Source organism: Chinchilla lanigera, unplaced genomic scaffold (assembly GCF_000276665.1).
Source record: "Chinchilla lanigera isolate Chin_1 unplaced genomic scaffold, ChiLan1.0 scaffold00054, whole genome shotgun sequence".
NCBI classification, from domain to species: domain Eukaryota; kingdom Metazoa; phylum Chordata; class Mammalia; order Rodentia; family Chinchillidae; genus Chinchilla; species Chinchilla lanigera.
The window spans coordinates 10,884,313-10,898,087 of NW_004955455.1; the positions used below are offsets into that span (position 1 = coordinate 10,884,313).

General features: G+C 39.3%; 1 protein-coding gene across 1 annotated transcript in view; it reads left to right on the forward strand.

Moving 5' to 3' along the window:
• Sppl3 (signal peptide peptidase like 3) overlaps positions 1-13,775 on the forward strand; it is a 55,889-nt gene that overhangs the window by 34,686 nt on the left and 7,428 nt on the right. Inside the window, exons 4-6 of the mRNA XM_005396491.2 lie at positions 3,215-3,334; positions 4,020-4,098; positions 4,984-5,096. Of these exons, the coding sequence (XP_005396548.1) occupies positions 3,215-3,334; positions 4,020-4,098; positions 4,984-5,096 (312 nt within the window). The remainder of the gene's footprint in view (positions 1-3,214; positions 3,335-4,019; positions 4,099-4,983; positions 5,097-13,775) is intronic.

A 13,775-nucleotide genomic window follows, 5' to 3' on the forward strand; every position in this document is an offset into this window, starting at 1 on the left:
TAGTTCCCTTTGGAGGAAAGGGAATGTGACAGGGAGGCTTCCTGAGGTTGGTCTGTTCGATGTGTGATGATTCATTGAGCTCTCTACTTCTATACTTTCCTGTGTGTGATGTTTCACAGTAAAAACCATTAGAAAGAACATGGCAGGGATAAGACGACTTGTCTTCCTATATTTCCCCTTACCTGGTTAGAACTCCCAGATCTGCCCCAAGAGTCTGTATATAGATAGATAGATAGTCCCACTTGTGCAACAGTCCTTCATTTAATTAGCATTAAGAAAAAAGCCATCGTTTGACATCTTGAAGTCTTTACTTCATATGTAATTTATTTGAACTAGAAAGATAGGTGGAAATATATATTAGAGTTTGTGAATCCTCCACCCTTAGACGATAAATGCCAGAAGATCTGGAAATTATTTTTTAATCCTTCTTATTACTATAATAAGTGTTTGGTTAATATTTAGTCAAAAGGTACAAAATCAGCCAAGTGTGGTGGTACACACCTGGATTCCCAACACTGTAAGAAACCAAGACAGAAGAATCACAAGTTTGAGCCCAGCCTGTTTGTGACTTATCAAGAGTTGGTCTCAAAAAAGTTATTGAAGGAGTAGGAGGAACGTAGCTCAGTGTGAAGACCCTAGGTTCAGTCTCCAATACTGGGCCAGGGGAAAATGCAATTGAACTCATATAAGTTGTCTGAATTATGGGTGCTCTGTTTAACTTTGTCTTAATTTGTTTTGTTTGTAAGTCACTGGTTTTGATTAAGTTTATAATACGCTCCTTCTCTTGTCAGATCATTATCTTCATTCCTTTAGGAAGTACCATACTGAAGTCATGTACACAGTTTAGGGTAGTAATTAAAGGAGCTTTACTTGCCCTGTAGTAGTACTTTCTACTTTAAAATCTGTATTCTAAGAAATTCTGTGCATTCTGTTGTTTGTGTTTATGTTTGTATTTTAATTACAGTCTAAAGTAAAATTTAGATTGATTATAAACACATCTTATATACCCTAGTTACTATAGTCTTGGTGTTCTACTAGCCACTTAACTTCTCTGCCCATGTTTTGAATTAATACAATTTATCTGTAGAGTATATAAGATCCTTTATTTCCAAAAGAAGGAGGAATGTGTGTATTTGAAGATGAGTAAATTTTTTTAGACTTGTTTCTTATCCTATAACAACTAATTTATTTGAGAAACCGTTGTTTCTGGTCATGAATAGCCTCTTAGTCCTATAGATTCCTCTACTTATTTTTTTAACTACTGTAGAGCTCTTAAATCCAGAAACTACGTAGGAGAAGTTTAGAGATTCCATAGCATTTTCTCATATAGACGGAAAACAAACACACACACACACACACACACACACACACACACACACTCACGCCATGGGCCAAGCTGAATGAGTTTTACTGTAGCTTAGGACAGATGATTTCTTGGATCATTTCTGTTTGTCATGATATCTAAATCATTTTTACTAAACTGAACTGCCCCATTCTTAGGTGCATTATTTGACTCATCCACAGAACTACTGAGAAACTTTTTTATTTTTGTTTCTTAAGGAGTAAAGGTTTATTTAGCTCAGTTTGTAGAGGTCTCAGTCCACAGTCTGCAGACAGGAATTACAGGGTAAAAAACAGTTCATGACAGGCAAAAGGTAGCAAAGCAAGCAAGAGAAGGAAACAGTTTTGTTTAAACTAAACTAAATAATGTTTTATTTCATGAAAACCCCTAAAGAATTCTTAGGGACAGGCAAATTTAAATACTTAAAAACAATTTTTAAATATTGATTCATGATTGGAATCCTTTGTATCTGTTATGTTCATCATGCTTACCTATTTGTAGTCTTAATTTACTGAAGAGATTTTTCAGATACATTCATTATAATGAATCATTTGATGATTTCTTTGATCCTTTTCATGTTTTTTGTTTGTTTTTTGTTTTAGGCAGGGTCTCCTTATGTAGTTTCGGCTGGCCCTGAGCTCACTATATAGTAGAGGGTAACCTTGAACTTTTGTCAGTCCTCCTGCCTCAGCCTCTCTAGTGCTGGGACTACAGGCATGCGCCATCAGGCCTGGCCCCATGCACTTTTCTTTATGACATCTTAGTAGAGTTAATGTAGACATGGGTAGGGTATAAGACCTCCAGTGAATAAAAAGAGTAAGTTGTAATTTACTCTTTTTATTCACTGGTTAGCAGATTTGCCATGTTTTCCTTTTCTGTTAGTGGTTCTCACCCCTGGATACAAAAGAAAATTTTCTGGGGAATTTAGTCCCCACAGATTTTAGTTTTAAGTGTTCTAGGGTTGGACCTGGGCATTTTATTTGTAATTTTTATTTTTTTGAGACAGGGTCTTGCTATGCAGTTCAGGCTAGCCTTGAACTCACTGTGTAGCCCAGGCTGGCCTCAAACTTGGGGATGATCCTTCTCCCTCAGCCTATTGAGTGCTGGAATTACAGGAGTGTGCCACCATGCCCAGCTTTAGGCACTATAATTTTTAAAACTTTAGATGATTCTAGTGAGTAGCTAAGAATTGAGAACAACTGCACAGAATCTCATATCCCAACAGCCCATTTACCTTATTCTTATACCTTAAAATGTTGTCATGAAATAATTTTCCTGATTTGCTATTTGCATCTCTTATTCCTTATTCATTCGCTTACCTGTTAGAGTAAACATAAACATATTAAATCCACAAATTGAGAAATTAGTCAGTGGCTTAAAGTACCTCTTTTATCAAACCTAAAAATAAGATCTAACAAATATACTCAGATTAACTAATCTGAATTTTTATTACCGCTTAACTGCTCTTGATTTGTTTTTGAGACATGGCCTCACTAAGTTGCCCAGATGGGAGTCAAACTTGGGATCATATTGCCTCAGCCTCCTTGAATGCTGGGATTACAAGTGTGAGCCACAGTGCCCAGCTTTTTTTGTGTGTGTGTGGGTGTGGTGCTTTTGTATCCTGTCATCCAGATGGTCAGCACCAGGAGGTAGTAATCTGATTTGGTCACTTAACTGTAGTGAAGGCACTGAGGAGAGAAAGTAGCCTATAATCTTACTGGGAAAAAAATCACAGGGCCTTGGATAATCTATACATTATAAAGCACTCCCAAGAAGTACCTGCATTTCAGTGAGCTAATGTATATAAAGTGCATAGGCACAGTGCCTGTTATGTAACAAGTGACTAATGTGTCCCATTTTCTGTTTTTTCAGGTATCCAAACAATTGACTCTACCCAGGCTCTGTTCCTCCCAATTGGAGCATCTGTCTCGCTTCTAGTAATGTTCTTCTTCTTTGACTCAGTTCAAGTAGTTTTTACAATATGTACAGCAGGTAAATGAGTTTCTCTCTCCATTCTTATTATATGAAAAGGAAAAACATTTTTTATCATTGTTCAAAATTTAGGATTTACATAGCATACCATGCATGTTTCTCTTCCTGAATCTGGCTTTTTCTGTCCCGACGCCAAACCTCCTTGAACCACTTAACACAGATCATCTGTTCAGACCTGTCAACACAGTCTGAAAGAAAGGCCAAAGATTTGAAGGCTCATGGGCTTTATGACACCAAAGCGGTATTACTTTAGCTGTGGCTCCTTTTCCAGTAGCTCTCCAGAAGATCCAGTTTAGCACAGTGGTCGCTGGTGCAGCCTGTACCAGTGTTTCTGCAGGTGGAAACATTGGTAACTAATCAAAGAGGTTCTGTTGTCAGCTCTCTCATCTATTTTCAAGCTAAGCAGTGATGTAAAAAACATTAACAAAATGCTGTAAGACTCCTAGGACCTATTTACCTTTCCTTGTTGAATTAGTAGAGAGTGAGAAAATTTACCCATACTACTCCTACTTCAAAATCAGGTACCTTTTGTATATTTTTTAAAAGAGGTATTTGTGTAATAGTAAAATAATAGTAATTTAATAAATAGTTTATCAAAAGTATTTCAGAAAGTGTCTAAACTGCCATTTTTCTTACCATTGGTGGAAAACTTTTTAAAATGTAATCATACATTTTCTTTCTCTAGTTCTCGCAACGATAGCTTTTGCTTTTCTTCTTCTCCCGATGTGCCAGTATTTAACAAGACCCTGTTCACCTCAGAACAAGTAAGGACTTGGGACTTTGTTCTAATATGCAAACTTGTGTTCTTCTTTCATGCTTGGTAGCATTGTTAGAAGTCTGAAGTGTCTAGTGTTACTGGTACACACAAATGCCAAGAGTTTGGGAAGCAAGATATTTGATCCTTTAAAACTAAGATATAATGCTTCCTTTTGCACCTTTTCCTGGCAGAGGAGATAAAACCATATCTTAAAAGGTGTTATTGTAATATGCTTCCTGTTTAGATTATTGAGAAACAAGCAGTTTTCTTTTAAAGCAGTGCTTTTATTCTTTTACTGGTAACTACATGGAATATGAGAATAGTGGTTGAATTCAAACATTCTTTACCCTCCTTTGGTGACCTAGATATGCTAGGTCCTTTGGTTTGATGCCAGTGATCACACTTGAACAAAAGGTGTTGCTCCTTGGAAATAAAGTGCTAATGGCGATGCTCTATGCACATGGAAACCAGTCACTAGGGGCAGCTAATTCTCCCAAGAGTTAGTGATAGCTATATAGATTGACCATGTCGCAAATATTTTTATCTTTACTAAGTGAATTGAACTGTTGGCTTTATTTTGTTTTCCTCTTAGGATTAGAATTTTCCCCCATCGTTAGCCTTCCAGAGATTGATTTTGTCACTTCAAACTTCTAAATACCCATTTTAATAATTTGGCCTAAAAAGTATATAATGAAACACGAACAGAAATTTAATTCTTCTGAGTTTTCTGTGGCTTACTGCAAAGAGGCTTGGATCTTCTAGATTTGTAGTATCTTGGTACTGCCTGCTGTTCTAATCCTACCATCAGGAATTCCAACTGAGAACCAAAGGAGAGTATGGTCATTAAATGCAGTGTACCCATCAGCCCCCTAAATATTATTGTGTTTTCCAGGATTTCCTTTGGTTGCTGTGGGCGTTTCACTGCTGCTGAGTTACTATCATTCTCTCTGTCTGTCATGCTCGTCCTCATCTGGGTTCTCACTGGCCATTGGCTCCTCATGGATGGTGAGTAATATGGGAACAGATTGTAATTTTTACTTAATATAGTTTTATAAATAATGACAGCATATTCACAGAGCCGTACAACAATCTAGGTGTGATCACTGCAGTAAATTGTAGGTCGTTTTTGTCCCTTACCCCTAAAGTCTATACCCATTAGCAGTCACCCTTCCCTCTACCTTAGTCCTAGGCAGCCACTAATCTGTCTTGATAAATTTCTTGATTTTGGACATTTATATGGCTCTGTCTCTGACTCCTTTCATTTAACAAAATATTTTGAAGGCTCATTCCACGACTCTTATGAGGTGGTTCATGCTATCATACTATCATAAGCTTTTTATAGCTGAATACTGTCCCATTACCATTTTTTTATGCCTTCATCAGTTGCTTCCCCTATTTTTGCTAGTAATAGATAATGTCTGTAAATGTTCAGATTCAAGTTTTTGTGCAGAGTATTTTTTATACATAATATGGGTTATATTTTATATGCAGCATACATTTTAATGTACTCATATAAAATATATCTGTATCATTATATAGAGGTATATCATATCCAGTCAGTAACTTCTTTTTTATGTCTGTTATTTAACTGTTGCATCCTTAGATTGTTTCTAATCTTTTCCTATTACTAGTAGCCCTAAGGTAAACATTCTTCCACTCCTTGGTGGAATGTCAGATTAGATTCTTTTTTTCTTTTTCTTTTTCTTTCTTATCCAGGGCCTTGGCACTGAGCTACATCCTGAGCCCTTTTTTAATTTTTTGCGAGAGTCTCACTTAAATTACCCAGGCTGAGCTTGAATTTGTGATCCTCTTACCTCAGCCTCCCCAAATGCTAGGGATGGAGGTATGCACCACCATACCCACCTACATCAAAATTTTTCATATGTTAACATACTGACTTTCAGAAACACGTAGCAGTTTATGTGCCTATGTATATAGCTAGCATATGAGAATTTCCTTTCACTGATAATGATGAAATAATAACAATAGCTAAGATTTCAAATACTTTTTATGTATTAGGCACTCTAGTAGGTATTTTGCATGAATGATCTCATTTAATTTTCAAAGTAACTCTTTGAAGTAGGAATCCTTATCCTCATTTTGCAGAAGAGGAAACAAAGGTTGGGAGAAGTAACTTAATCTAAGTTACAGAACCTGTGTCTGTTTCATACTTACTGCCAAAGCACCTTGAAAGAACATTTCCACAAATGCCCTGTGATTCTTTTGGCCTTTCCCATCAGACGTTTGAAAACTCTTAAAGATTGTACTCTCAGCTAGGTGTGGTGGAGCATGCCTGTAATCCCAGCACTCTGGAGGAGGAAGCAGGAAGATCACCATTAGTTTGAAGGTAGCCTGGACTACATAGTGAATTCAAGGCCAGCTTGAACTACATAAGCAAGATCCTACTTTAAAAAGTACATATATTTACTCTCATTTTTTTAGTTGACTTTCCTAACCTCAAGAAACCTCTATATAACTTCTGTATAATTGCTCTTGCTCTGTCCCACGAAGTCTGTACACCTTTTCCTTTCATTTGCTGGTTCAAATGAGAAACAGATTAAAATATAAAGGCAGTCAAAGCTGGGCATCATAGCATACACTTACAATACCAACTGCTCAAGAAGCTGAGGTAGGAGGATCACAAGTTCAAGCCCATCCTGAGCAATTTAATGAGACCGTCTCAAAAGTAAAAAAATTGTTAAAGGGCTCAGGATGTAGCTCAGTGCAAAGGCATTCCTCATAATGCAAATATAAACGCAATCAATTTTACACTTTTTGTCATATTATCTAAAGAACTTCTAAGGAGAGAAGTTAAAAATCAGGGATCACAGTGTGGATTCTATCCACTCTTGTTATCATTCCAAGCAACTACAAAGCTAATCCAGACCTAGGACATAGTTTTTTGGAACCTGCTGCCAGGCCTGAGGGTCCCCTGCACTTCGCCAGGCAATGTTTCCTTGAGCTTCAAGGCTGGCTCAGCCTCAGTGAGGTGTCACTCATTGTCCACTAAGCCCAGAATCTCCTGCAGTGATGCCTACTGTTCAGGCCTTGGATTGAGGAATAGCTAAGTTATTCCAGCAATTCCTAAATAACATGACATTAGGGTGTATACACTTCCCATACTGATCTGAAGTGTGCTGAGTAGAATTTGGTACATAGTTTGAGGCTTTTGTTTGCCTGTGTAGTGTTTTTGTACAGAGTCTGCCGAAAAATGTATATACATTTCATGAACAGAAAAACTTCTATAAATATTTTAATATGAAATTTATTGAGGGCCAGGGATATAGCTGAGTAGCCACAAGTGCCTGCCTGGCAAGCGCAAGGTCCTGAGTTCGATTCCTGATACCAAAGAAAAAAATAAACATAAATTCGTTGAGACATCATGATTTTAACTTATTTTTGGCCTCTACAGTTCCAGAAGGTGCTCAAAATGTGGCTTTTAGCTTCTAGACGTTTATTAGTATGGCAGACTGCTGCTTGGGTAACCTTGGTGATTGAGATTGCTGCACTTGTGTTTTCAATTTGTTCTCTAAGGAGGGCTAGCAGTAGTGGGTTTTCTGCTATATATGACATCTTCTAGGGCCCCCATATGAGGGTGACATCATCTGTTGGAAAAAAAACACCATGCTCTTTCACTTTTTCCTGAAGTGTGTATGCATTTTTTGGTGGACTTAAAAACACTTGTATTTGCCAGGCACCGTGGCACACACTGGGCACCTCAGCTACTCAGGAGTCTGAGGCAGGAGGACCACAAGAGCCCAACCTGGGCAATTTAGCAGAACTTGTCCAAAATTAAAAAGCGCTGGCATTCATGGGGCTGTGGGTTTCATTCCCAATATGGGGAGAGGGAGTCGTCTCACATCAGTGATGTGATTTAATTCAAAACCGAGGATGTTCTGCTCGTGGTCAGATTGGAATCTTTTATCCTGTGATCCACAGTCAGATTCACATCACCACACGCAGGAAAGGTTAACGAAAAGGAAGCACATGCTATAATGTAGCTGCAAGAACAAAATTTAAGCCTTAAAGAAAACTAAAACGCTCACCCTGGTTCTTAAAGGAATTTTTTCCTCGTAAGTAATTTTGACAAGTATAATTAGTAAGAAGCTGTGAGAAACTGAATGAGGAAACAAACTATAAAGTAGATTACAAGTCCTTGAAATTATATTTAAATGATATATTTTAATCAGAAGTGATATTTGTCACTGCATATAGTGGCACACACCTGTAATCTCAGCACTCTAGAGGGGTTGAGGCAGGAGGTTCACTGTGAGCTCAAGGCCAGCCTGAACTACATAGTGAGACCATGTCTCACACATACACAACAAAAGAGAAGTAGTATTTGTACTGATAGTGCCTGTTAAGTTATAAAATATTTCAATGTAAAGTGTGCGTATGACTTTTGATGGGAGATGGGCTACTAGAAATTGAATCCAGGACCTTCACACTGAACTACATCCCTAGCCCGTTTTTAAATTTTGTGACAGGATCTTGCTAAGCCATTAAGTAGCCCCGTCTAAGCTCAAACTTGCAGTCTTCCTGCCTCAGCCTTCCAGAGTTCTGGGATTGTAGGCCTATACCACCAGGCCCAGCTATTACTGTTACCTTTTTTTTTTTTTTTAAGCAATTTCAGACTGGCCACGAACAGTGGATCACTCACAGTGATCCTCCTGCCTGAGCCTCTTGAGAGCTAGGATTACAGGCATGCACCACTACATTCGGCCTGTTATTTTACTTTTTTTGTTTTGTTTTGTTTTGTTTTTTGAGACACGGTTTTTGCTATGCAGTTCAGGCTGGCCTTGAGCTCACTTTGTATCCTAGGTTGGTCTCAAACTCGAAGCAATCCTCCTGCCTCAGCCTCCTGAGTGCTGGGATTACAGGCATGCGCCACCGCGCCCAGCTTCTGCCTATTACTTCTGATTATAAAGAAATGGCGCAAGCTGTGTTTTTATACTTTTGCAAACAAAGGGTAAGGTGGCTTTATTAGACTAAGGGGGAATAAGCACCTCTCAGACATATGAAAGGGTTCCTTTTACTATAGGAGTATTTTTTTCTAGACCAGCAACTACCAAACATTTTGGCACCAAGGACCAATTTTGTGGAAGACAGTGTTTCTGCAGACAGTTGGGGAGGGGATTTGAGGATGATTGGAGCATGTTGTATTTATTGTCATTTTTTAATTTATTTATTTATTATTATTACATTAGCTTGTCTTAAGGAGCACACACCCTAGATTCCTTGCATGCAGGTTCATGGTACAGGGTTTGTGCTCCTGTGAGAAGCTAATGCTGCTGCTGATCTGACAGGAGCAGCTCAGGCCGTGGTGTAGTGATGAGCTCCCCCCATAAATGTAAGCGAAGCTTGCTGCTGTCCCCTGCCAGCCGCTCGCCTCATGCTGTGCAGGCTGTGGCCTGGAAGATGGAGACCTCTGCTCTAGACTGTGGAGTTGATAGAAAATGGGCCTTAAAGGACACACTTCATTTTCCTAGTAACCACTGTCATCAGTACATTTCCACTGTGAAGTTTACCCAATAAGTAAACATTTTTGTTGGGTGTTCATTGAGGCTCCCCTAACCCTTAATTGGCTCTCGCTGATAGCGTTTTCTGTCATTGCTTTCCCAATATTTACTAGTTCAAGGATCTCTTCCTACAAGTTTGCAATGGTCAGATTGCCCTCCTGACCTAGAATAGAATTTTTCCTCATAAAAAGAAAGCCTTTGCGTTTTTTATTTCTCAGATGTGTTTTTGACTTATTTTCTGCTGTTACAAGAATGTAGCTTTCTAGCCTTAGTCTGCAATGTTGCAATGTTCTCTGACACAGAAATTATCTCCCCAGGCTTCTCTGCAAAATTCAGAAATCATCTTCTAAGCAGTGAGATTTGGTGGTAGGGTTTTTAAATGAGTGTTGTTTAATTAAGGGTTATCCTTTGAGTTTTTGTTGTTTTGTTTTGAGACAAGGTCTTACTATGTAGCCCAGGTTGGGCTTGAACTTGCAATGATCCTCCTGCCTCAACCTCCTGAGTGCTTGAGACTACAGGTATATGCTGCCATGGCCAACTAGCAGTTGTCCTTTGAAGTTAATGCAGAGTGAAAACAGGATAATGATTTGTAAGGCTATACTAAGAAGTATTCATACAGGTGGCTCACGCCTGTAATCCCAACACTCAGGAAACTGAGGCAGGAGAGTCGCTGTGAGTTTGAGGACAACCTGGGCTACATAGTGAGTTCAAGGCCAGCCCACACTACCCAGTGACGCCCTGTCTCCAAAAAAGAAAGTACTCATACAAAAAAATGGACTTTGGCATTCTCTTGAACTGAAATCTAGGGTTCTCTTATCTACTGTTTTGTGCAGTAAATTAACAAAGGCATGTGGCATTTATACCCACAGGAGTACTACTCTTCCATAAGGAGGGATACACTTGAGTCATGTAGGAAAACAAATGCACCTTGAGACCATAATGTTCAATGAGATAAATCAGGCACACAACTTTTAAATATCACGTGCTTTCTCATATCTGAGATACCCAGAATATAAATAAAGAGCCAAATAAATGACAGATAATAGGAAATAGGGAGATAGATCTTTTGCAAGAGAGAAAGGGAGCAAGACATGGGGTGGGAGGAGAAGGGGAGGAGGATGAAGAATTAAGATGTGTTATATACATACATGAACCACCTTCCCATAAGAAATGTAATCATTATGTACTGCAAGCATGTGCCAATAAAATTTTTTTAACTTTAAAAATAAATATGTAAATTTGGAATGGCATGAACAGATACAGCAATCCGTGACAGTATGTTTGCTAAACACTGGTACATCTCTTCTGTTTGGGGGTGATGAGGATTAAACGCAGGACTTCACACATGGTAGCCAAGCCCTCTGTCATGGAGCTGCAGCCTAGCCCAGGCTGATGAATCTTGTGTGCACACACATCACAGGTCGTGGAACCCAGCTTCGTCATCTGCATCCCCTGCCCACTTCAGGGACTAGCAGTCCAGACACAGGTCTAGTCCAGCCTCTCACTGTTGTACTGCCTTCTCATTAAGAGGCTTAGTGCCAGATATATTAGCAATTGATTTTTTTTTTTTTTTCTTATTTTAAAATGCTAGACTATGGTGCTTATAGAGCAGAGATATCTCAGGACCCTTCATCATAGAATGTGAACACTGTTTAAGCCCCCACAAGTTGCATATTTCTTCTTAGAGAAAATATTTTTATGTCAATTTGGATATAAATTGTCCAGGACAATTGTCTTGTCCCCAAGCCCTGCTGGTTATGGAGGACTGGGTGAGACAGATAGCAATAATAAATTTAAAATACTGGGTATGGTGGTGCACACCTTTAATTCCACCACTTGGGAGGCTGAAGACAGGATTACTACAAGTTTGAGGCCAACCTGGACTGCATAAGTGAGTTCAAGGCCATAGTGAGACCCTGACTCCAAAAAATGCCCCAAAATAAATAGATAAATCACAGCTAACTAGCTAAGATTAATAGTTACTCCCTACCACTTTTGGTTAATACACATGCAATGAAAAGTTAAATTTGTTGGCAAAACTATCAAGGGAAGTCTTGGAGTTTCTCAGGCAACCAGAAATAGAGAAGTTACTACTCTGGAAAAGTCCTGAGGAAGATGCAAGGTTAAGAACTTTCTCTGAGCTAGTCAAACATGCTACTTTCTGCCTCTTCAGACACAGAGCTTAGAATACAGTGGGAAGACTCTGTGACTGGAAAGAGGAGAGTAGTGTATCTACGGGAGGCACCGTGTCTGCAGCTCCATCCTGTGTAAGTTGTGCAACTTGAAAATGAGACCTGATCCTCACAGGGTAGAAACCTCATGATCCTAAGGCAAGAAGTGATTTGAGCAGACTTTGACAGTGGCAGTGAAGAGTAAGTGGGAAAGAAAGGAGGGGCAAGAAGAGGGAAAGTACACAGGTCAGAGCAGGAAGTAGGGGAAGGTATGGCTGAAGTCTGCAGTAATGGTGAAAGGTAACAAAATGGCTACAAATTATATGGATAAGGTAGAAGACTAATAAATTGAAACTGAAACCTAAATCTTCAGATTAGGCTAGAATGATATTGTCTGGAGCCATGGAAAAAATCCTACCATTGAGCAGTTCTGAATCTTTCATCTTCAGGTTAGACCCTGATGGGGTAGAACTAGCATAAGGTGAGTGACAGAGCAGCAAGTGGGTGGAGTAATTCTGGGTACACTGATAGTTCAGAACAGGCAAGCCATACCTGTGCCAGAGGCACGTAAGTGTAACCCTTGCTTCTCCACCTAGTCTGTTTCCGTGCCCCTCTTCTGGTTATTTTGCACAATGTATCAGTCAGTCCCCTGACCCGCACTTCACACACATTCCTGAATCTCATCTTTCCTTCTTGGGCCTGTTTCTCCTTTGTTGCCTTGATACTTTGAAGCATTGTATGCAAGGTTAAAAGCATTCACTTTTAAGCCCATGAACAGATCTCCCCAGCCAGGTGGGATACACATACATGTTCATGTGTTCTCTGATCACTGCTTCCCAGCCTCTATCCCAGGGCCTTTTCACCTGCTAGTAACCAGTTCTATTAGTCAGCTTTCCATCACTATAACAAATACAAAGTTTATTTTGCCTCATGGTTTTGGAGAGTCTAGTCCATGATCAGTTGGGTCTGTACCAGCACACTGTAGCAAGGGCACATAGTAGAGTAAAACTGCCCACAGCACAGTAAGGAAGTAAGAAAGGAAAAAAGAAGGGCCTGGGGTCCTGCTGTCCCCTTGAACGCATACCCCCAGTGACCTGAAGACTTACTGCGAGGTTCTGCTGCCTCCCCGTAGTGCCATAGACTGGGGATTAAGCCTGTAACACATGGCCTTTTGGAGACATTCAAGATCCAAACTCTATCCAATAACTGTTGATCCTCAGCCATCTGAGTTTATCCACAGTAATGTCCTCCATACTGACTTATGACATTTGTTTCCTGAGATGATTTTGGAAGATCCTATTCCTAAGCAAATAAGTTCTGGGTATACCTCTCAGTGCCTAAACATTGTGCTTCAATCATCCCTTTGCAGCTTTGTATATTTCAAATGACATCAATCTGTGTACATTTGACCAGTTCTATTTTTATAAATCGGTAAAAAATTAAAGGTGGAAGCAGGTGGGTGTGGTGGCACTTACCTGTAATCCTAGCACTTCAGGAAGCTGAGGCTAGAGGATTGAGAGTTTAAGGCCAAGAGTCCTTGCCTCAAAAAAAAAGAGAACCAAGTATAATGAGCACCCTGGAATATTGTAAAGTTAAAAGAGAGAATATATAGTTCTGATTCTCCCTAGTTTTACTCCTGTCTTTTCAACTTTTCTTTATTGTAGGGATGAAAATGCTTTTTCTCTTCTTGTTTATGCAACACCAGACACACACACAGTAGGAACTCTTTGAGTTGGTGAGTAGGAATTCATTGAGTTGATGAGTCCATAGCCTGCCAAGCTACTACATTTATCCATTTTGTTACATATGTTGACAGGTTACCAGTCTATTAAAATAAAATACTGACATTTGGTTCTTCTTGGGTTTCTTGCTTTTCTTAAGACAGTTTGGAATTTGAAGTTAATAGAACATGATTTTCCACTATTTTCAGCAAGTATTTTATTGAATGTCTGTCGAGTGCTGGGAAGCCACAGAAAGAATAAGACGTGGGTTCT